General features: G+C 43.4%; 3 protein-coding genes across 3 annotated transcripts; 2 read left to right on the top strand and 1 right to left on the bottom strand.

The window, feature by feature from the left end:
• Positions 1-384: 384 nt before the first annotated feature.
• LOC129164741 (WAP four-disulfide core domain protein 2-like) lies at positions 385-2,595 on the top strand. Its single transcript, XM_054745801.2, has 4 exons — positions 385-514; positions 623-757; positions 838-972; positions 1,061-2,595. Exons 1-4 carry the CDS (start codon positions 436-438, stop codon positions 1,210-1,212), a joined length of 501 nt encoding a protein of 166 aa, XP_054601776.2. The 5' UTR covers positions 385-435; the 3' UTR covers positions 1,213-2,595.
• Positions 2,596-8,700: 6,105 nt separating this feature from the next.
• LOC129164691 (whey acidic protein-like) lies at positions 8,701-9,930 on the top strand. The gene is made up of 4 exons (XM_054745577.2): positions 8,701-8,812; positions 8,914-9,048; positions 9,131-9,265; positions 9,353-9,930. Exons 1-4 carry the CDS (start codon positions 8,734-8,736, stop codon positions 9,502-9,504), a joined length of 501 nt encoding a protein of 166 aa, XP_054601552.2. The 5' UTR covers positions 8,701-8,733; the 3' UTR covers positions 9,505-9,930.
• A 1,210-nt stretch (positions 9,931-11,140) lies between these two features.
• pigt (phosphatidylinositol glycan anchor biosynthesis, class T) lies at positions 11,141-16,125 on the bottom strand. Its single transcript, XM_070545153.1, has 11 exons — positions 15,690-16,125; positions 14,715-14,892; positions 14,142-14,269; positions 13,841-13,941; positions 13,563-13,737; positions 13,369-13,466; positions 13,132-13,288; positions 12,800-13,000; positions 12,193-12,358; positions 11,984-12,067; positions 11,141-11,905 (listed from the first exon to the last, which is right to left on the bottom strand). Exons 1-11 carry the CDS (start codon positions 16,078-16,080, stop codon positions 11,653-11,655), a joined length of 1,932 nt encoding a protein of 643 aa, XP_070401254.1. The 5' UTR covers positions 16,081-16,125; the 3' UTR covers positions 11,141-11,652.
• Between the last annotated feature and the right edge of the window lie 6,088 nt (positions 16,126-22,213).

Genomic DNA, 22,213 nt, shown 5'->3' with positions numbered 1-22,213 from the left:
TTCTCAATTTTCCAACAGATTTTGAAAATTGTGTAAATGCAACCCAAAGTCACAATCCTCCTTTTGGGCCTTTCTGACTATTGTCCAAACCTTATAGTAAATATTTTACGTCCACTGAGCTGTGTCTTCAAATATTCTCGAACAATAAGGTGATAATATACTTTTGGGGTTAATAAAACACCATAGCCTTGGAAATATGATTGTATCTTATTATTTAGCATGCAAGTTGCACCAACAGTTCCATCTGATTATCATTTTGTCTCCTTGAAACTTTATCAAAATACAAAAATATAGTCATGTGTGAGTCACATATCTGTAGAATAATAACCCTGAGAACACAATGACCCAGCATCCTCTGTGCTGCTCAGATTACAGTTTATAAGCCAGATTTGTCCACACGAGACAGCAGAAGACTGCTGACTGAGAGACATCAACATGGCACACAGTTTGACGGTAGCTGCTATGATTGTAATGACTTGTGCAGTTGAAGCTTCTCAAATGGTGCATCATCATGGTAAGTTTATTTATTTATTATTATTTTCATTTTGTTGTGTGAAGTGTAAAAACTTTTTACTCATTGCAAGTTTTTCTCCTCTTTTTACCATGTTGGACACCAAAAAAGGCAAACCAGGTGAATGTCCAGTCATCTTTGATACATTCGACCAAGCACAAAAGTGTCATCATGACAGAGACTGCCATGGAAAAGAAAAATGTTGCACTTATTACCATGAATCTGTCTGTGCTCCTCCGGTTTCAAGTAAGAGCAGCAAATCAGTTAACCAAATGGTTGTTTTGCTTTACTTTTAACAGCCTTAGTGTGTATTTCTGTTTCCTCAGCACTACCTTGGTGCCCGATGATAAGAGGGGTAATGGGGACTTGTATTGAACAGTGCTCTGGTAACTGGGACTGCAAACATCATGAAATATGCTGCTTCAACGGGTGTGGACACGTGTGCATGTCACCAAACCGAGGTGAGTTCTTGCATATTCAACACTTCACTCTTGTCGTGTCAGTGCTGGATTCAAAGTGACTGAATCTTTTCTTTGTTGATTGTTTCAGAGAAGCCAGGATTTTGTGGAGACAGACGGTTCACTCGCACTTGTCGAGGTGACAGTTGTCATAATGATTTTCAATGCTACGGTGACCTGAAGTGTTGTCCATCAAGATGTGGACATTCCTGTGTAAGGCCTATTTATTGGCCCATAGACTAATAAGCTACACTCTCGGCCAGGATGCTGTGATCCATCCTGGTTTTCTCCTCATGTTTACGATTGTCCAGGAACATGAGGTCACTTCTGTACAAATGTCTGACAGGATAATAAATTACTAAGCGTAACAGCCTGAAGAAGACATGTATTTTTCAACAAATGCATTGACTAAATAATAACATTTATCTTTTAATACTGTTTCTTGACAAAATGACTCCTGACATGATTACATTTGAAAAAGCATCTCTTAACTAAATAAATAGCATTGTTTGGTGCCAGTTTAAAGATTGTTTTTCATAAACTTTGTCTTTTACTTTTCAGTTTTAATTTTATGAACTACTTGCTTTTTACTTTTTAATTGTGTTTTTATTATTATTTTTTTGTAATGGCCACCTGTAGATCTGAAGATCTTTTGATGTAAAATTGTTACTTTTATTTTATGTAACTAATTCAGAGAAAAAGACAATTAAAACAAGAAGATCAATCTCATTATTAATGCTGTTAATTTAACTTGTCTGCATGATCAGTGTGTATTTTCATGATGAAGAATACAAGACTTTTTCCTGGTGTCATGGCGACCATACTAGCTGGTATCTACAGCAGTTCCTTTCCAGCAGGAAGTCTTGATCTCTCACCACAGAGAAAATCCCTGAACTGGAAAAATACAGGTGTTTCTATAGAGCACAGGAGTAAAAGTGTCCTTTATGCAGATTTAAGAGATAATAAACTAAGGGAGCATGAAGCTGGTGTTAATTATATATTCTGGTCTTTTTAACTAAAAGTCCATAACATAATTCTAAGCTCCAGTGCAGAAAAGATGTTTGTCTTAAACATAAAAAACACAAAACATTTTTATTCCAGTTTCCCCTCAGGGTGATACTGAAAACATTTCTATACTCTACATAGTATTAAAGAAAGAAAATGATGGTTAATTAAAACATTAAGGGATTTATTCTTATGCATATTTAACCTGAAGTGTTTGAAGCATATTTTTCAAATCATTAACTGAAAAATTATTTCTCAGTTTGGGACACTGTATATGACAGTTTCTACTGAGATCAAAAGCTTTATAGATATATTTCTTTGTTTTGACAAATTACATTTGCTGCCAGCAAATTCACAAAGAGGGTATTGCCTCCCCTGTCCCCCAATTAGTGGCACCACTGAAGTCTGAGGCATTATAATGATATGTGAGTGCATGTATATTTGATTATTCCTTTCCTTTAGGGCTAGTTTGTTTATACTGAATTATGTCACCTTTAAAATGGATGAGATCTCATTGTTAGATGTTACTTTAGAGATCTCTGTTCTACTGGGTCACTTTTTCTCAAAATGAAAGTGTAACATTTTGTTGTTTACTATTACCAATAAAATAATTCCAATTTTTCTAAGACTGAACAACTTTTTTTAAATCCTGATCCCCTGTTGGGAAGACGAATGTGTTGGTGTCCATCCATCCATCCATCCATCCATTTTCATTCGCTTATTCGGAGTCAGGTCGTGGGGGCAGTAGCCTAAGGCGAGAGGCCCAGACTTCCCTCTCTCCAGCCACTTGGGCCAGCTCCTCCGGGGGAATTCCAAGGCGTTCCCTGGCCAGGTGAGGGACATAGTCCCTCCACCGGGTCCTGGGTCTACCTTTAGGTCTCCTCCCAATTGGACTTGCCCGGAAAACCTCACCAGGGAGGCACACAGGAGGCCTCCTAACCAGATGCCTGAGCCACCTCAACTGGCTCCTCTCGATGTGGAGGAGCAGCGGGTCTACTCTGAGCCCCTCCCGGATGGCCGAGCTTCTCACCCTATCTCTAAGGGAGAGCCCAGCCACTCTTTGGAAAAAACTCATTTCGGCCGCTTGTATTTGCAATCTCGTTCTTTTGGTCACTACCCAAACTTATGACCATAGGTAAGGGTAGGAACGTAGGTCGACCGGTAAATCGAGAGCTTCGTCTTCTGACTCAGCTCTCTTTTCACCACGACAGACCAGTACAACACCCGCATCACTGCAGATGCAGCACCAATCCGCCTATCGATCTCACACTCCAGTTTTCCCTCACTCATGAACAAGACCCGAGATACTTAAACTCCTCCACTTGGGGCAGGACCTCATCCCTGACCCACAGAGGGCATTCTAAGCTGAAGATCACGTTCCGATGAAGCCAACAGGACCACATCATCTGCAAAAAGCAGAGACCTGATCCTCAGGCCACCAAAACGGATGCCCTCTACACCTTGGCTGCGCCTAGAAATCACGTCCATAAAGGTTATGAACAGAATCGGTGACAAAGGGCAGCCTTGGCGGAGTCCAACTCTCACTGAGAACGAGCCCGACTTACTGCCGGCAATGCGGACCAATCTCTGACATGGTCATACAGGGACCTAACAGCCCATATCAGAGGGCCTGGTACCGCATACTCCTGGAGTACCCCCCACAGGGCCCCCCGAGGGATGCGGTCAAACGCCTTCTCCAAATCCACAAAACACATGTAGACTGGTTGGGAAAATTCCCACGCACCCTCCAGGATCCCCCTGAGGGTATAGAGCTGGTCTAGTGAACCACGGCCAGGACGAAAACCACATTGCTCCTCCTGAATCTGAGGTTCAACAATCTGATGGACCCTCCTCTCCAGAACCCCTGAATAGACCTTACCAGGAAGGCTCAGGCGTGTGATCCCCCTGTAGTTGGAACACATCCTGCGGTCCCCCTTTTTAAATAAGGGAACCACCACCCTGGCCTGCCAGTCCAGTGGGACTGCCCCCGATGTCCACGCGATATTGCAGAGCTGTGTCTGCCAACACAGCCCCACAATATCCACAGCCTTAAGGAACTCCGGGCAGATCTCATCCACCCCTGGAGCCTTGCCACAGAGGTGCTTTTAACCACCTCAGTGACCTCAGCACCAGAGATTTGAGAGGCCAACTCAAAGTCCCCAGACTCTGCTTCCTCACTGGAAGATGTGTCGGTGGGACTGAGGAGGTCTTCAAAGTATTCTGCCCACCTGAGCACACAACGTCCTGAGTAGAGGTTAGCAGCACACCGTCCCCACCATAGATAGTGTTGGTAGTGCACTGCTTTCCCCCCCGAGGCGCCGGATGGTGGACCAGAATCTCCTCGAAGCCATACGGAAGTTTTGCTCCATGGTCTCACTGAACCTCTCCCTATGCCCAGGTTTTTGCCACGGTGACCACCTGAGCCGAAATCCGCTTGGACTGCCGGTACCCGTCAGTTGCCTCTTGAGTCCCACAGGCCATAAAGACTTGATAGGACTCTTTCTTCAGCTTGACAGCATCCCTAACCGCCGGTGTCCACCAGCGGGTTTGGGGGTTGTCACCACGACAGGCACCGATGATCCTGCAACCACAGCTCCGGTCGACCGCCTCAACAATGGAGGCACGGAACAGGGTCCATTCAGACTCAGTGTCCCCCGCCTCCCCCGGAACATTTTGGAAGTTCTGTCAGGAGGTGGGAATTGAAGCTCCTTCTGACTAGCCCGGCAAGCCAGACTAAATAAATGTATTATTTAGTCTGGCCACGCTCCATTGACGGCTCTCGGTTGTGGGGTGGGTTCTACCGTTGTCTTTCAAATGATCTCTGCATTCCACTGGACAATGAATGTGACATACTCTTGTTTCACTCTGTTGCATTATCCCACCCACCAGGCATATAGAGTGCCCTGATTGGCCCACAAAGCGGATAAACCTCTGTGATTTGTTCACTAAGCAGATAGAGCATTATGATTGGCCCACCATTATGGACCAATCACAGCTCTTTATGTGTCTGAAACCCCTCTAGAGAGCTGTGATTGGCTAGCCAGAGTCCTGGTAGGAGCTGCTGAGGTTCCAATGGAGCATGCCTAGACCAAACTTTGCAAAGCAAGAATTTGGTCTAGTTCACTAGGCTACCTTCTGACAGGAGACTCTGCCAGACGTTCCCAGCAGACCCTCGCGATATGTTTGGGCCTGCCTGGTCTGACCGGCATCCTCCCCCACCATCTGAGCCCACTCACCACCAAGTAGTGGTCAGTTGACAGCTCCGCCCCTCTCTTCACCCGAGTGTCAAAGACATGCGGCCGCAGGTCAGATGAAACAACATTAAAGTTGATCATCGAGCTGCGGCCTAAGGTATCCTGCTGCCAAGAGCACATATGGTCACCTTTATGTCTGAACATGGTGTTCATTATGGACAATCCATTACTGGCACAGAAGTCCAATAACAAAACACCACTTGAATTCAGATCAGGGGGGCCGTTCCTCCCAACCACACCTCTACAGGTCTCACTGTCGTTGCCCGCATGAGCGTTAAAGTGCCCCAGCAGAATGAGGGAGTCACCGGAAGGTTCTCTCTCCAGCACCCCCTCCAAGGTCTCCAAAAAGGGTCAGAACCCATCCCCCCACACGTAGGCAGAGGGAGGCTACCATCTCATTCACTGGGGTAAACCCCAACGTACAGGCACCAAGATGAGGGCAACTAGTATGCCCAACCCTGCTCGGCACCTCTCAGTGGGAACAACTCCAGAGTGATAGAAAGTCCAACCCCTCTCAAGGAAACTGGTTCCAGAGCCAGAGCCATGCATTGAGGTGAGTCTGATTATATCTAGTCGGAACCTTTCAACCTCACACACCAACTCAGGCTCCTTCCCCATCAGAGAGGTGACATTCCATGTGCCAAGAGCCAGCTTCTGTAGCCGAGGATTAGACCGCCAAGGTCCCCGCCCTCAACTACCACTCGTCACACACTGCACCTGACCCCTTTGGCCCCTCCCACGAGTGGTGAGCCCATGGGAAGGGGGACCCAGGTTTCCTCTTCGGGCTGTGCCCGGCCGGGCTCCATGGGTGAAAGCCCGGCCACCAGGCGCTCGCCAATGTATCCCACCTCCAGGCCTGGCTCCAGAGGGGGGCCCCGGTGACCCACGTCCGGGCGAGGGAACATGGTTTCCATTTATATAATTCATTATAAGAGGTCTTCGGGCTGCTCTTTGTCTGATCCCTCACCTAGGACCTGTTTGCCATGGGTGACCCTACCAGAGGCATAAAGCCTCAGACAACTTAGTTCCAAGGATCACTGAGACACTCAAACCCCTCCACCACGGTAAGGTGGCAGCCCAGGGAGAGGGGGATCATGTGTTGGTGTTTAAAACAAGTTTCCTTTAACATCAGTGACATTTGTTTCTTGAGCTTCCTGTGATATTTTAATACTCTTTAAAACCTACTGAGATTTTGGATGTTTGGGACATTCTGGAGTGATTTATTGCACACATTCATTGTTCCAAGTAGGTCGTAAAAATGCCAAGTCCTGTCTGTAAAAAAAAACTTAAGAAAATCGTGTCTGGAAAGTCACAGTCTCCTCCACAAATCACAGATTTCAGATGTGGCATAAATGATTCTCCCATTTTGTTCAGCGTGTCTACTGTTTCAGGGTCAGGGGAAAGTTTAGACTGTCAAATTATGGGAAATGTTGCTTCAAAGGGTGTGGATGACAGCATGTAAAACACAGTACTTTGAATAAACTTTTAACATATTGATGATGTTCATGTTTCTCATTAACTGTCTCCTTTAAAGCATAGTTCATTAATATCTATCCTTTAGAGACATTTTTATAGAAAACCATCACTTTACAGTAACTAGGGGAGAAAATACTGTTGGATGTCATTTTGATAAACAACAGTATCTTCGTTAAAGGAATAAGATCTGAGCTATTAGCGCTGACCACATATCTTCACCTTGGTTTTTAAAGAATGTAAATTAAATGTTTGGTTTTTACAAGATTAATGTGTCTCTACAAGGCCTCCTCCTGCAGATTAGAGTCACAATGACCACAAGACTGGCATACAGCCACATGTCTGCACCTTTTTATACCACATCATACCTCTAAAGTAGAAGTAGGCCAAGAACAGACAATTTTCAAATAATTAATATTAGCTATACCAGTTTTTGCTAGCAGGGATTGAACTGCCAAAAATTAACCTTGCTCCCAGCTCCACAATCAGGTAAATCCTTTACAACTTTGCTCTTGGTTTACCAGTTGATCTACGTTCTAGCTCTCACCTGATCACGAGCTTTGAGTAACAACTGAAAGAACTAGATCTCAAATACAAGCAACCAAAACTGGTTTCCCTGCACAGAGAGGCTAAGCAGGTCAGGATGAGAAGCTTAGACATCCAGGAGGGATTCAGAGTAGAATCATTGTTCTTCCATGTTGAAAGGTGCCAGCAGAGGTGGTTTGGGCATCTGGTCACGGTTCCTCCTGAACACTTGCCGAAGGAGGAGTTTCAGGTGTGTCCCACCAACATGAAGCCCCAAGGGTGGTGTTTTAGGTGTGTTACACCAACATGAAACCCCAAGGAAGGTGTTTTAGGCTTCACCAACAGGAGGCCTCAAGGGAGGTGTGTCAGGTGTGTCCCACCAACATGGAGCCCCAAGGGTGGTGTTTTAGGTGTGTTACACCAACAGGAGGCCTCAAGGGAGGTGTTTTAGGTGTGTCCCACCAACATGAGGCCCCAAGGGTGGTGGTTTAGGTGTGTTCCACCAATAGGAGGCCCAAAAGAAGGTGTTTCAGGTGTGCCCCGCCAACAAAAGTCCCCAATGGAGGTGTTTCAGGTGTTTTCCTCTAACATGAGGCCCCAAGAGAGGTGTTTCAGGTGTGTCCTAACAATATGAGGCCCCAAGGGAGGTATTTTAGGAATGTTCCACCAACAGGAGGCCATACTTTAAGTGTTTCAGATGTGTTCCACCAACAGCAGGTCCCAAGGGAAGTGTTTCAGGAGCTGGTGTAGGGTTTGGACTTCCTGGAAACCAAACTATTAACTATTACCAATAAAATAATTCAAATTTTTCTGAGACTGAACAACTTTTTTACAATCATGATCCCCTGTTGGGAAGATGAATATGTTGGTGTTTAAAACAAAAGTTTCATTTATCATCAATGACATTTACTGCTTGAGCTTCCTGTGATACTTTAATACTCTTTAAAACCTACTGTATCCTACCAATAGGAGGCCCCAAGGGAGGTGTTAAAAGTGTGTCCCACCACAGGAGCTGGTGTAGGATTTGGACTTTCTTGACTAGGAAACCAAACATTTTATTTTACTTTTTTCTCAATTTTCCTGTGGATTTTGTAAATTGTGTAAATGCAACCCAAAGTCACAATCCTCCTTTTGGGCCTTTCTGACTATTGTCCAAACCATAAAGTAAATATTTAACGTCCACAAAGCCGTGTCTTCAAATATTCTCGAACAATAAGGTGATAATGTATATCTGGGGTTAATAAAACACCATAGCCTTGGAAATATGATTGCATCTTATTATTTAGCATGCAAATTGTAAGTTGCACCAACAGTTCCATCTGATTATCATTTTGTCTCCTTGAAACTTTATCAAAATACAAAAATATAGTCGTGTGTGAGTCACATATCTGTAGAATAATAAGGAGAACACAATGACCCAGCATTCTCTGTGGTGCTCAGATTACAGTTTATAAGCCAGATTTGTCCACACGAGACAGCAGAAGACTGCTGACTGAGAGACATCAACATGGCACACAGTTTGACGGTAGCTGCTATGATTGTAATGTCTTGTGCAGTTGAAGCATCTCTTATGGTGCCTCATCATGGTAAGTTTATTTATTCATTTTCTTTTGATGTGTCCAGTGTAAAAACCTGTTTCTCATTGTACGTTTTTCCCCTCTTTTTACCATGTTGGACACCAAAAAAGGCAAACCAGGTGAATGTCCAGTCATCTTTGATACATTCGACCAAGCACAAAAGTGTCATCATGACAGAGACTGCCCTGGAAATGAAAAATGTTGCACTTATTACCATGAATCTGTCTGTGCTCCTCCGGTTTCAAGTAAGAGCAGCAGATCTTTTAGCCAAATGGTTGTTTTGCTTTACTTTTAACAGCCTTAGTGTGTATTTCTGTTTCCTCTCAGCACTACCTTGGTGCCCGATGATAAGAGGGGTAAGGGTGATATGTAATGAACAGTGCTCTGGTAACTGGGACTGCAAACATCATGAAATATGCTGCTTCAACGGGTGTGGGCACGTGTGCATGTCACCAGTTCGAGGTGAGCTCTTGCATATTCAACACTTTACTCCTGTCGGGTCACTGCTGGATTCAAAGTGACTGAATCTGTTTTTCTTGGTTGTTTCAGTGAAGCCAGGATTATGTGGATACAGACGGTTCACCCCCGATTGTCGAGGTCACGTTTGTTATAATGATTTTCAATGCCATGGTAACCTGAAGTGTTGTTCAACAAGCTGTGGACGTTCCTGTGTAAGGCCTATTTATTGGCCCATAGACTAATGAGCTACACTCCCGGCCAGGATGATGTGATCCATTTTGTTTCCCCTTCTCATGACCATCCAGGAACACGAGGTCATTTATATGCAAATATCTTTGACTGGATAATTAAATGCTAAGCAGAAGAACCTGAAGAAAAGTGTTTTGAAAAAATGCCTTGATTAAATAATACATTCATCTCATATGACTGATTATTGTCAAAATACCTCATGACGTAATTAATTTAAAAAGAATATCACTGAACTGTAAATGAAATATTGTTGGGTGCCGATTCAAAATAGCTTTTTATACGTTTTGTTTTTAACTTTTACGTTTTTATTTAATTTTAACTGCTTTCCTTGTCAACATTTTGTTTTTTCGTTTTTTAATGATCACTTGTAGCACTTTGAAGATCTTTTGATGAAAAAACAGCATCATCATCATCATCATTATTACTTTTATTTAATGTAACTAATTAAAAGAAAAATAATTTAATAAAAGGAACATAAATCTTGTCATTAAAGATGTCAATATAACTTGATTTATGCAAGATCAGCATGTCTTTGCATGATGAAGCATACAAGACAGCTGTACCTACAGCTGTTCCTCTCAGCACGATGTCTTGTTCTCTCAACACACTCATCTAAAGAATCAATTTAAACCCTTTTTAAGGTCAAAACTATAAGAAAATCACTGCAACATAACAATACTGCTGTTTCAATTGGAGTAAAAGTGTCCTTAATGCAGATTTAAAACATACTCACTTTTTAAATTAAGTGTTTTGAACATGAAGTAGGAGATAATGATGTATTCTGGTATTTATTTTAAAATGTGAAAAAAAGTATTTTAGGATCTAGCTGTAATAACATAAGTGTCTTTTCTGAGCTTGACTGCAGGAAAGAAGTGTCTTTAAAAAAGCAAACAAAATAATCTATTCTAGTTTGATTTTTTATGTAAAACAGAAAGTTGTAGGAAAGTCCTGTGCAGCATCAAGAGGTCACTAAAGTTCATAACATCAATGAGAGGATTTGATGGTTTATTAAAACATTGAGTGATTTGTTCTTCTGCAACTTCATCCTGATGTGATGAAAACATATTTCGCTTATCAGTTTTTCGTCCTTAAACACACACACACACACACACACACATATATGTATATATATATATATATATATATATATATGTATATATATATGTATATATATATATATATATATGTATATATATATATATATATATATATATATATATATCAGCAACAAGGCCTCATCTGCCCTTATTAAATGGGTCCAGCAAGAGTAAAACAGACATTTCTCCATTATAATGTGGAACATTGCTCCATCAGCAACTGGCTCCGTGTTTGTTGTTGATTCTTATGCAATGGTGAGGAAAACAGACTGACCACACACAAAATCTGGATTATTCTGGACTGGGTGTAAAGCTCTTTAATATGAGACATAAATAAAGCTGCTTTAAACACAAAAATGTGTTCAAATTTTAACAAGACAAAAATTATTATGGCAAATATTTAAACTTTTGCATTTAACTGTTTGGATTTTGTAAAATAAGTCACCAATGAGTTGTTCATTTTAAAATAAAAGGCTTAAAAATTGTTTTTGTTTTATTTATTTATTCCCACAATCAAACCATTTATAGAGAACTCACATGTAAAAATAAACTTCAGAGGAACCTAATGACTAAAAATGGTTTTGAGTAAATAAAATGCACGGCTGTTAGAAACCGGGCCTCACGGGTTATAAACAGAAACTAAAATGTCACAGAGACAAAGTCAAAGTGACTTTTTATGTCATTTTATCTTATCTCTGCTGGGTGAAAGACCAACAGGTCAAAAGCTTTACAAACACAACACTCAGCTGGTGCTGCTGTTTAGCCTCAAAATACAGATGTATTATGTTTACTACAGCTACAGTAAAACTTTGGATTATGATGTAATAAAAACATTTGAAACATCCACAAAATACTGACGAGGTCAGCACAGAATACATGTTAAAGCTTTGAATGATAGAAAAACCTGGATGTCATAAATAAATTAGTGAACAAAATTAGCTACAAAAACTAAATGAAGAAATTCAAACCAGTGCTTGACTCAGTGTCTCCCTGAATGTTTTACATATTTATTATTTTTTAAACTGCCCCTTTTGAAAAGTAAAACTACGAGAGGAGCGGCACGCCCCTTATCCTACGGATGAAGTTGGCTATCTTCTTGGCCAGTCGTGGGTTGGGCTCCTCTATCTGGAAGCTTCGGGTCAGCAGGTTGTAGAGGGAGCCGTAACCCACAGCAACAACAGTGCAGGTCAAGCAGATGACGTTATAAGGCATGCTGAAGTCTGGAGTGGGCAGGTTGACCAGCAGAGGTTCTGTGTAGACACGCACAAAGTAGCTGGACTCCTCTTTACAGGGAAAGCTGGTGGGAGACGACAAAACGTTGCGCTTCACAGACCATCAGACGGAAAAATGTTAAAAACGCAAAGTCAGAACTCACAAGCTGCTGAACAGTGGTTGCTCCTGAGTGATGTTTGTATCCATGGCGACGGAGCTCGGTACAAGAGCACTGATGACTGAGGACCTAAATGTAAACAATTTTGTTGTATTAAATAAAAGTCTAAAAAAAAATAAACTTATTTTACAGCAATAAAAAAATCCCTAAACCATTAGAATCTACTTTAAATGTTCAAGCTTGAATCCACTTACCCAACATAGAAGCCGTGGTTGGGATCGGGCGTGTACTCGGTCCATTTCAGCAGAGCCCTCTCAAACTGCACCGTGACCTCGGTAACGGAGTGTGGAGGAAGCTGGACCAGCATCTCCAGCAGGTGGGGCCGCATGCGGTCCTTGGACGGCTGGTAATGGATGTAACCTGTTTAAAGGAGAGCGACAGACATTTCAACCATCAGATGATTCATAAAAAGTTAAATTACAGAAACTGTGATCATGTTTAAGCAACTAAAAAAACAGAGCAGCAAGAAAAACACAAGTCTTCCATGTATCAGGAAACACGACTCGTGATCCCCACCTTGTGGTGAAAACATGCAGCTGCGTGTAATCGTGTCTAAAACAGTATTTAACATCATACTGGCCTTGAAAAGGACAACACTCTGCTCCAACAGCTGCTATTTTAGGTCAACTTTTTGGAAACATAATTATTCGTTTGTTGTGACTTCTGAAAACTATAACTCAGTTGGATTTAATGATTAGAACAAACAAATCAGAGTCATTTTTGACATTTTCTTCAAAATTTCCCCACCCAACTTCATGTTTGTCTGAAAATACGTTTGTGCTTTCTAGGTCTTGAACTCACTGGGCGTGTTGTCCTTCCCCTTGCTGGTGACGGTGAGTGTGTGGATGTAGAGACGCAGATACCAAGGCACGGAGTCGAGCAGCAGCACGGGGAAGGACCTGAAGGGGTGGTTGTTGTACATCACGGTGTGGATCTCACCCGTCTGCAGCCCGTATCCTGCAACGTACCGCTCGGCGTGCAGCAAGGGGCGAAGCATGCTACCTGCAGGAAGGAGGTCAGAGACAGACTTAAATAGCTGGGTGTGGAGAGTTATTTCCTTTAAAACTCAGCAAGTTTGTGTAATTATTAATCTATCTCACAAGGCTGCATCAGGCTCTGTGTCTGACACTCACCCTCAGTGGACTTCCAGCGAATCAGCAGGTTGAGGGAGCGGACGGTCCCGAAGGTGACCTGCTGGGTCAGATCGTAGACGGAGAAGGTCCGTCTGTCCCCCAGCACCACCGCCTGGCTCAGTAACGGAGTAGCCGGGCTGAGCTCAAAGTACTCCTCCTTCAAAATAAAAGAATCAAAAATATCTGCGTTTCCATGTTGGGGATGAAAAAAAATTAGGAGAACATGAGAAGTCTAACCTGAGGGTTATCCGTGACATCGATGTATATTTTACTGGACGAGGCCAGGGGGCAGGCTTCTGTTAGCGTTCGAGAAAACATCTTGAACAAAGACCACTCTGAAACAATAAAGCAGAGAGTCAGCAAAGACCAGAGTTGTGTTACCTACACTCAAACATCAGCTGAAAGCAGGAAGATCAATTTTATTTTCTCACCTCGTTTGCCCTGTCCAGATGTGTGCAGGTCAAAAACAACATTCAGCGTCTGTCTCAGCTCCCAGGACGTGGTTTTACACTCCCGATCCTGACACACGGGTCGTATGTGGACGGTCTGGGAAAAAAAACTGCTGTGGAAGAGTTTCTCTGACTTCAACAGCACAGCGAGACCAGCCTGAAAAGATTTAATGACCACACACACACACACACACACAAACCCACAAAGTGTTGGCTGGTTTAACCCACAGCAGAAAGCTGAGATAAACAAAGATGTTTACCTTGGATCCACAGGGCAACAGCTTCTTCCAGGGTGTCAAATTCTCAGTGCAGACTATTTCCCGCGGGAGGGTGGCATAGCGAAGGAATCGATGGTCTGTCTCTTAAATTTCAACGTGGTAAACAGAAATCAGAGGGTGAAAGTGCATCCTGGACAGAGACCCAGCCCTCGATTCGCTGTATCGCTTTTACAACAGTGTCGTATCTTTAAACTCAAATAAAGAACATTAAAAATGATATTTGTAGCAAAGAAATAAAACACATAAAAATAAGGTTATGGGGGGCTGAGTAGCTTCACTGTACCGTTGACGATTCCCAGCGGTTTGAAGGAGGCGCTGGGCTGAACGGTGTTGGTGGAGTCGATGAAGTTCAGCGAAGCACAAAATATTCCTGAAAGAACGTTGGTCAGCTCCTTCCATGCAGCGTCCACACTGAAGTGTTAGAGAAACACGAAAGAACGAGCTAAACCTGGTGTGTGGTTTCAAGTTTAAAAAGTTACCCGGGACGTCACTATAAAACAAATGAAGAAACTATAAATATTGTAATAAATACATATCCAAATGTTGACTGGATTTAATGGTTTCATTTATAATCAGAAACACAAAGACGATGAAAGAGAACTCATTTTTTTATTATTAATATTATTATTTTAATTATAACCCTCCCACTGCCTTCATGGGTGACCCCGCGAGGAAAGTTGACCATTGAGCAGAATTGATGGTTTATCCCTTGAGGTCCAAGTGGCAGGGATGCCTGCTCAATGGTCAACTTTCCTCACGGGGTCACACCCATTAGGACAGTGGGAGGGTTAAAGTAAAACTCTCACTCAGTAAAAGCAACTCTAATGCTCTGCCTCCATCACCGGCCTGCACTCACTCTGTCACTGAGTCCTGGAACCAGACCCAGAGCTCAGCTCCTGGGGGGGACGGGAGAAAGGGCTGCCCCCACTGCATGGTCCTCCAGTAGCCCTGTGTGAAGGAGATGTGCAGCTCTCGCACTGAGAACTTGGAGATGACCTGACCCAGAGATTTGGGAAACAGCCTGTAGTGGGACACTGAAAAAAAAAGAGCACTGTTTAGTGTTTACAAAGTCAACCTGACCATGCAGGAACATATCGTGCTAGATCGTCACAAATAATTCAGTTTACAAATGGGATGTGAGGCTAGAAGTCACAAACCTAGACTTTAAATTAAAATTGGTATCGAGCCGATATTCAGATATTTAGATGGGAATTGGGCCGATATTCAGGATGATCAGCGAAACGTTTGACTGCCCGATCCGAAACTCAAAAATCTGATTTTTAAATAGTTCTATCTATGAAGACACCAATTCTAAAAAGCAATAAAATAATTAGCATTTCTCACAGTTTATGACCAATCTTCCATGTGAAATTTTATGACTCAAAGTTAAAAGGTTTGAAGTAAATAAAAACTCTGTTCGCTGATTCAAAGATGAATCACACAAAACTGGCTTTAGCAGGTCAGAGTTCAACATGAATAAGAAACTGGTATTGGCCCTCAAAACCTGAATCAGTGCATGTCTGGATCACAACGGTGAAGACCTTGCCAAAATGGAAACTTTGAAAAAGATTTCTAGATTTTGCTTACAGAACCTTCGGCTAAAGTGTGAATATTATAACTGTCAGTGCTGCAGCTTCACGGGACAACGTAAAAGCTGGGATCAGATCATTCAGGCAACACCGGATTCAAAACAAGCCACGCTTTTCAGATCAGGAACACCTGTCAAAAACTGGAAACACTTTTATTTATGTTTAAACTGAAGCAACGGCAACATGTTTTAACAGAGGACTGAGATCATGCGTGGTCTCCGAAAGACGCAAAAATCACGCACCTTTGTTTTCTCTCATGAAATCTGTTTCCCACAGGGTTCGAAACTGGAAGCTGGCATAAATATCCCCCGAGTGCAGCGGTCTAATGACCAGCTCCTCCTGAAAATCATCTTTAGGTTGCGGTGTAGGTGTCAAGACGAAAGTGTCTGAAGCACGAACGCCCAGTTTGTCTGCTGCAGAATCACCGAGTGCAGCTTCATCCACCTCGGTAGCTTCCCACCGGCCCTCCTCGGCTGTTTGTGTCGCTGATTCCGCGGCCGGCTGCGGATTATCAGCCGTGTTAGTATGTTGCTCATTGACTGGGGTCGTTTGTTGACTGTCTACAAATAAAAATACAGACAAAATAAAAATAAAAACTAGCAAATTCGAGCACCTGTTAACATAAGCTGCCATTTTTCGACAATAGTAGTTTACTTCCGTCTTTTGTGTTATGCACAAAACTAGCCAATAGGCTGCGTGCAACTAGAGTCACGTGACTATGGCAACTATCAAGAGCCAAAAGTAAGAATGCATTTGTTTATTTATTTTTAAGTACCATGAGTTGATCTAAATGTGAAATCTGAATATATGAATATTTGATAATAAAATTCATTAATTTAAAACAAATACATTTATTTCGTTTACAAAAATCAGTTATAAGCATTACCCGATTTATTAGTTACTGGCTTGGATTTTACTTTGAAATATTTTGCAGGAAGTGTATGTGAAAGCACAATGAATACCTACGGTAACGTATGTCCCTCTCCTTCTCCTTATATATATATATATATATATATATATATATATATATATATATATATATATATATATATATATATATATATATAACTTATCTTGAGAGGCTCTATATAAAATGTTGTTTCTTCTTTTAAATGGTTAAAATAACAAAAGTGTATTTCCAACTTTTTGATACTGGTGGGCGACAACTCTCAACTCCCATTATCTAAATGGATTACCTAAACAGAGTGTTATTCTAACTTCTAGCCACTGGAGAGTGCAAATAACATTAAGGCAATAAAACAGTTTGTAGCTAGCTGTAATGCACTTTGACTCCACACAATCATTGTGTTTAACACTATTGCCTAAAAACTGTTTTAGGGGTATTTTTTGCTAAATACTGAAAAAAGGCCTGTTGGAGCCAATTCCCCTACCAGCGTCAAAATGGCTTAGTGTTTTATTTTGAAAGAGTTTACAGGAATTGTTTCTGATAAGTAACTTTTGTAACTTTATAAATCAAGCTCCCTCTTCATTTTCTACACTTTCTCCTTCTTCTTTTATTAATTTTCTCAAAAGGACAAAAACAAATATTGGGATATATATAAGAATGTATAGAATGTATGTATGTATATATATATATCAGTTTCAATGAGATTAGTAGGCTAAAATGTTCTTTTGTAAGTGGGTAACAGAACAAGTGTAGTTCCAGGCTTCCAGCTTTTTGAGATGTATTCTAAAACAAACAATATATGAGCACACAAAAAATAATTCAGTGAAGATTAGAAAAGAAGAATGTATGAAAAACAAAATAAAAGATAGCCAAAGGATTGATAAAACTATGCCTAAGAATTAAAAACTATAAAAGCAGTAAACTTTTTCATTTTTATGGACAATTAAACAACTTAAGATTTGTTTCTGGCTGGCCTCCATTCAGCAGTTATTTTTTCTAGGTCTGGCATTGAAACAAATTCTGCAGCTGATCCATTACCACATTTAAAAAAATTTTGTGAATTAAATGGGGCATATAATGCAAAACTCACCTTCTAGTCTGAATTCATTTGTGCTGCCATGTGATCCCCACCTCTGTCAGGGTGTCCCAGGGTAGCTATTCACCACCAGCGTGTTAAATAGTGTGTGAGTCGATGAATGGGTCACTAGTGTAAAGCACTTTGGAGTCCTCTGACTCAGAAAAGCTAACCCAATCTAAACTGCTGAGCTTGACGTGTTCTGGAAGTGTAGCATGTAAAATACAGATCTGAAGCAAAAAGCAATATGTACGCTTCTGGGGCGTGTCCAAAATGAAACAATTTGCGACTGGTGGGAATGCTTCCATCCACTATAGCTAATTTCTGCTTACTATGCTTTGCAACCGTTACATGATGCTTACCTCTTCTATCCACTGGACGTGAAGTAATACCAGCATTTTACCTGCAAGCTCCCTTCCAACCAGGGGTGTTACAGACGCAAAACGGGAGTGAAAGTGTTCCACGCCTCTGGTCCCTCAAAGTCACAAAATCATGGAATAGCAACGCCATGCATGATTTCAGATGTCCAGACAATAAAAAGCAAGAAGAAAGACAATATGTATCCAAAAAGAGCCGTGGTTTATTTTCTATAAATCGGCTATGGGGGTTTCACTGGAAATGACATACGCTTATCTGCATATGGCTCTTATTTTGAAATGGTCCAGAGGTTTTACACTATTTTTGTGTTTGACTTCCTGTTTGCCCTGATCTAAACTGTAGTTTGACGTGTTTTGGAAGTGTAATGCATAGAACATAGACTTGAAACACAATGATAGCATCCCTTTGCAAAATGTTGCATTTTGCTGCTGGTGAAAAGGAACCTGTCCACTCTTCTTACGGCTCTTGGAGGGTACAGACACTTTTTTTCCTCCTCTCCTCTCTATCTTATCCCAAGGCTCTTTGTCTATCTCTGGGTGTACGGCTGCTTCTGCATTTTTTCTGGAAACTGGAAACTGAAAGTACTAAAATGGACCTGGTCAGTTGGTCACTTAACGCGACTGACAAAATTTTTTCAGCAATGAGAACGGGAGAAGGGGCTCCCGGGTGCCCCTCTGGGACAGAGCCAGCTGGGCATATCATGGACTCCTGGAAACAGTGGAACCTGATTTGCCTATCTCAGCTGTCTGTAGAGGATTCTGAAGACGTCTGGATATTTGTGGTGTTGGTGTCAGGTTTCCTGCTCTTTGGCCTAGGAGGCTTCCTGACTTACCGGAAAATTAATGAGCTGTCGAGGAATATTGGCGCTCTCCCCGAGCTCAGGGATGGATTACACCGCACTGTGAATTCACAGACTCACATAATTGTCGAGATGAGTCGTAAGCTTGGAACTTTGGCTGAGATTCATGCGTTGGTACAAAAGATGGATGCCATCAAGGAGAGAGTGGACGAATCAGCACGGATTGGGGTGGATTAATTTACGCCATTATTGGGATTTTGAGAGGTTGAGGACCAACGGAAATTTAAGACAGAGAGGAAGTTATCTCTGTCTGGCCCCAAAACAATTTCTAATCTGAATCTGGTGACCGTGAGCCTGTGAGGCTGCAACGAATACTCCTGCCTTAGAAGAAATGTGGAATGCTGCCGTCGCAATGGCAACTCTGTCTCCCTATCCCAGCCTGGGCGGGACTGCGGGCTGTGAAGGCCACCGAATCGTTCCAGGAGTCACTGTGCCCTCCAAACCCCAACGACCTCCCTCCCCTGTCCAGACTGAGGTGGCTGCAGGCACTGACGTGTGGAGAGTCCCAAACCCACCACCCCCACCTAGTGGACACTTATGTTGTGTTATGTCTAAAGTCTGTTGCATTTCTGTCTGAGGTGTGGTTTTTTTTCGTAGCAAAGCTGCCCTCCCTGTGGAGGGTAACTCTGAAGTGCCTTTTTTCCCTCCACCTGAACCATTCCTCATGTAACCCCTCTGATCTCTACTAAGGTAACACGACTCAGGGTTGCGAATGACCACAGTCACCAATTCTTGTCATGTACTTTAATTCCCCTCTGGGATTAATAAAGTATCTTTGAACTGAATTTTAATTGAATTGAATTGAATTGAATTGAAATGGCGGTTAATTACTGAAAAGTCTTTTTAACAGCCATTTCACAATACTTTTACATCACATCCGATGGAAAGGAGGGATTAATCATCCAGTGGAAAGGCCCGGTTAGAGAGAGTTCCTGCTGGAGAAGCAGTGGCTCCACTCTGAGCCCTTTCCGGATATCAGATCTTCTCAGCTTAGGATGGACGGGCATTGCCAGCTCCAGCTTGTTTTCTTAAAGTGGCAGAGCTCGAAAACGGCTCATTATGGGAGATACTGAAACAGTTAAAACAAAACTACTGAAAAAGTCTTACGTGAAAGAGATTTTAAGCAAATAAGTTTATCTATGATCAATTTTATTCATGAAAAAATTAATTCATGTAGACAGTAACATATCATTCATATAAATCCATATATTAGCCACATAAACTTTTGAACATTTCATAAATGAACAGGTTTAAGCAGAAGCAAAAGCTTATAATTTTGCCTAACCTATACTTATTATTATTAACTATACTTAATCAATTAATTCCCTCAATGTGACAATAATAGAATGTATAAACAAACACATCCACCAACTTCGAATTAATAGTAATCAAAAATATTTTTACTGATAAGGATACTCCTCCTTGAACTGTCCCCTTATCGTGGTGGAGGAGTTTGAGTGCCCTCATGAACCTTGGAGCTACGTTGTCTGGGGCACTTTGTGCCCCTGATAGGGTCTCCCATAACAACTTGGTCTTAGGTGAAGGGTGAGACAAAGAACGGTTCAGAGGATGTTTCATGGATGGACTATCAAGGAGTCGGAGTACCCCGCCCGGAGGGTTACCGGGGTCCCACCCTGGAGCCAGGCCTGGGGTTGGGGCCCGTGAGCGAGCGCCTGGTGGCCGGGCTTTCGCCCATGGGGCCTGGCCAGGCCCAGCCCGAACCAGATACATGGGCTCACCCAACTGTGGACCCACCACCTGCAGGAAGAACATGAAGGGTCCGGTGCAGTGGGGATCGGGTGGCAGATCGAGGTGGGAACCTTGGCGGTCCGATCCCCGGACAAGGAAACTGGTTTTTGGGACATGGAACGTCACCTCGCTGGCGGGGAAGGAGCAGGAGCTTGTGGCAGAGGTTGAGCGGTACCGGCTAGATATAGTTGGACTCACCTCGACACATTGCAGGACCCAAGTCCTTAAGAGGGGTTGGACACTCTCCTTTGCTCGAGTTGCTCCGGTTGAGAGGCGGAGGGCTGGGGTTGGCTTTTTGTTAGCCCCAAGACTCTCTGCCTGTGTGTTGGGGTTTACCCTGGGGGACGAGAGGGTAGCTTTCCTGCGCCTTCGGGTCAGGGAACTGATCCTGACTGTTGTTTGTGCTTATGGGCCAAATATCAGTTCAGAGTACCCACCCTTTTTGGGGTCCCTGGGACGAGTGCTAGATAGTGCTCCATCAGGGGACTCCATTGTCCTGCTGGGGGGACTTCAATGCTCACGTGGACAATGACAGCATGACCTGGAGGGGTGTGATTGGGAGGAACGGCCCGCCTGATCTGAACTCAAGTGGTGTTTTGTTATTGGACTGATTGAAGAACCTGTCAAGACGGTCTTCAACTCCCACCTCCGGCAGAGCTTTGACTGCATCCCGAGAGCAGTGGGGGACATTGACTCCGAGTGGGACTTGTTCCACTCTGCGATTGTTGAGGCGGCTGCTGCTAGCTGTAGTCGCAAGGTGGCCGGTGCCAGTCGTGGTGGCAACCCCCGTACCCGCTGGTGGACACCAGTGGTTCTAGGAGCCGTCAGGCTGAAGAAGGAGGCCTACAGGGTGTGGCTGGTCTGTGGGTCTCCGGAGGCAGCAGACAGGTACCGGATGGCAAAGCGGGGTGCAGCAGTGGCAGTTGCCGAGGCAAAATCTCGGGCGTGGGAGAAGTTTGGTGAGGCCATGGAGAAAGACTATCGATCGGCTCCAAAGAGGTTCTGGCAAACTGTCCGCCGCCTCAGGAGAGGGAGGCAGGAACTCGCTCACACTGTTTACAGTGGCGATTGGGAGCTGCTGATGTCAACTGGGGCTATAGTCGGGCCATGGAAGGAATACTTTGAGGAGCTCCTCAATCGCACCTATGGGCATTCCAAGGAGGAACCAGAGCCGGGAGACCTGGGGATGGACCTTCCAATCTCGGGGGCAGAAGTTGCTGAGGTAGTCAAACAACTACACAGCGGCGGAGCCCCGGGGGCAGATGAGATTCATCCTGGGTATCTCAAGGCTATGGATGTTGTAGGGCTGTCGTGGTTGACATGTCTCTACAACATTGCGTGGTCATCGGGGGCAGTTCCTAGGGAGTGGCAGACCGGGGTGGTGGTCCCCATCTTTAAGAAGGGTGACCTGAGGGTGTGTTCCAACTATAGGGGGATCACACTCCTCAGCCTCCCTGGAAAGGTCTACTCCAAGGTACTGGAGAGGGAGATCCGATCGATAGTTGAATCTCAGATTCAGGAGGAGCAATGTGGTTTTCGTCCTGGCCGTGGAACTGTGGACCAGCTCTATACCCTTGCAAGGGTGGTGGAGGGGGCATGGGAGTTTGCCCAACCAATCCACATGTGTTTTGTGGATTTGGAGAAGGCTTATGACCGTGTCCCCAGGGGCACCCTGTGGGCGACGCTCCAGGAGTATGGGGTGGGTGGCTTTCTGTTAAGGGCCATTCAGTCCCTTTACCAGAGGAGCGTCAGTTTGGTCCTCATAGCCGGTAGTAAGTCTGACCTGTTCCCGGTGAGG

This window comes from Nothobranchius furzeri, chromosome 15 (assembly GCF_043380555.1).
Source record: "Nothobranchius furzeri strain GRZ-AD chromosome 15, NfurGRZ-RIMD1, whole genome shotgun sequence".
In the NCBI taxonomy this organism is placed as follows: Eukaryota; Metazoa; Chordata; class Actinopteri; order Cyprinodontiformes; family Nothobranchiidae; genus Nothobranchius; species Nothobranchius furzeri.
Note: the sequence above shows the minus strand (reverse complement) of the source record. Positions and strands in the feature narration are given on the sequence as shown.

Bases quoted from the DNA above. Each gene is read 5' to 3' on its own strand.
- LOC129164691 (XM_054745577.2), top strand. From the start codon at position 8,734: ATGGCACACAGTTTGACGGTAGCTGCTATGATTGTAATGTCTTGTGCA. The intron at 9,049-9,130 runs GTAAGAGCAGCA...GTTTCCTCTCAG, and splicing joins CTGTGCTCCTCCGGTTTCAA to CACTACCTTGGTGCCCGATG. The intron at 9,266-9,352 runs GTGAGCTCTTGC...TGGTTGTTTCAG, and splicing joins GTGCATGTCACCAGTTCGAG to TGAAGCCAGGATTATGTGGA.
- LOC129164741 (XM_054745801.2), top strand. From the start codon at position 436: ATGGCACACAGTTTGACGGTAGCTGCTATGATTGTAATGACTTGTGCA. The intron at 758-837 runs GTAAGAGCAGCA...CTGTTTCCTCAG, and splicing joins CTGTGCTCCTCCGGTTTCAA to CACTACCTTGGTGCCCGATG. The intron at 973-1,060 runs GTGAGTTCTTGC...TGATTGTTTCAG, and splicing joins GTGCATGTCACCAAACCGAG to AGAAGCCAGGATTTTGTGGA.
- pigt (XM_070545153.1), bottom strand. From the start codon at position 16,080: ATGGCAGCTTATGTTAACAGGTGCTCGAATTTGCTAGTTTTTATTTTT. The intron at 14,893-15,689 runs GTGCGTGATTTT...TTTTTTTTTCAG, and splicing joins TTTCATGAGAGAAAACAAAG to TGTCCCACTACAGGCTGTTT. The intron at 13,738-13,840 runs GTAAACATCTTT...AAATCTTTTCAG, and splicing joins TGTTGCCCTGTGGATCCAAG to GCTGGTCTCGCTGTGCTGTT.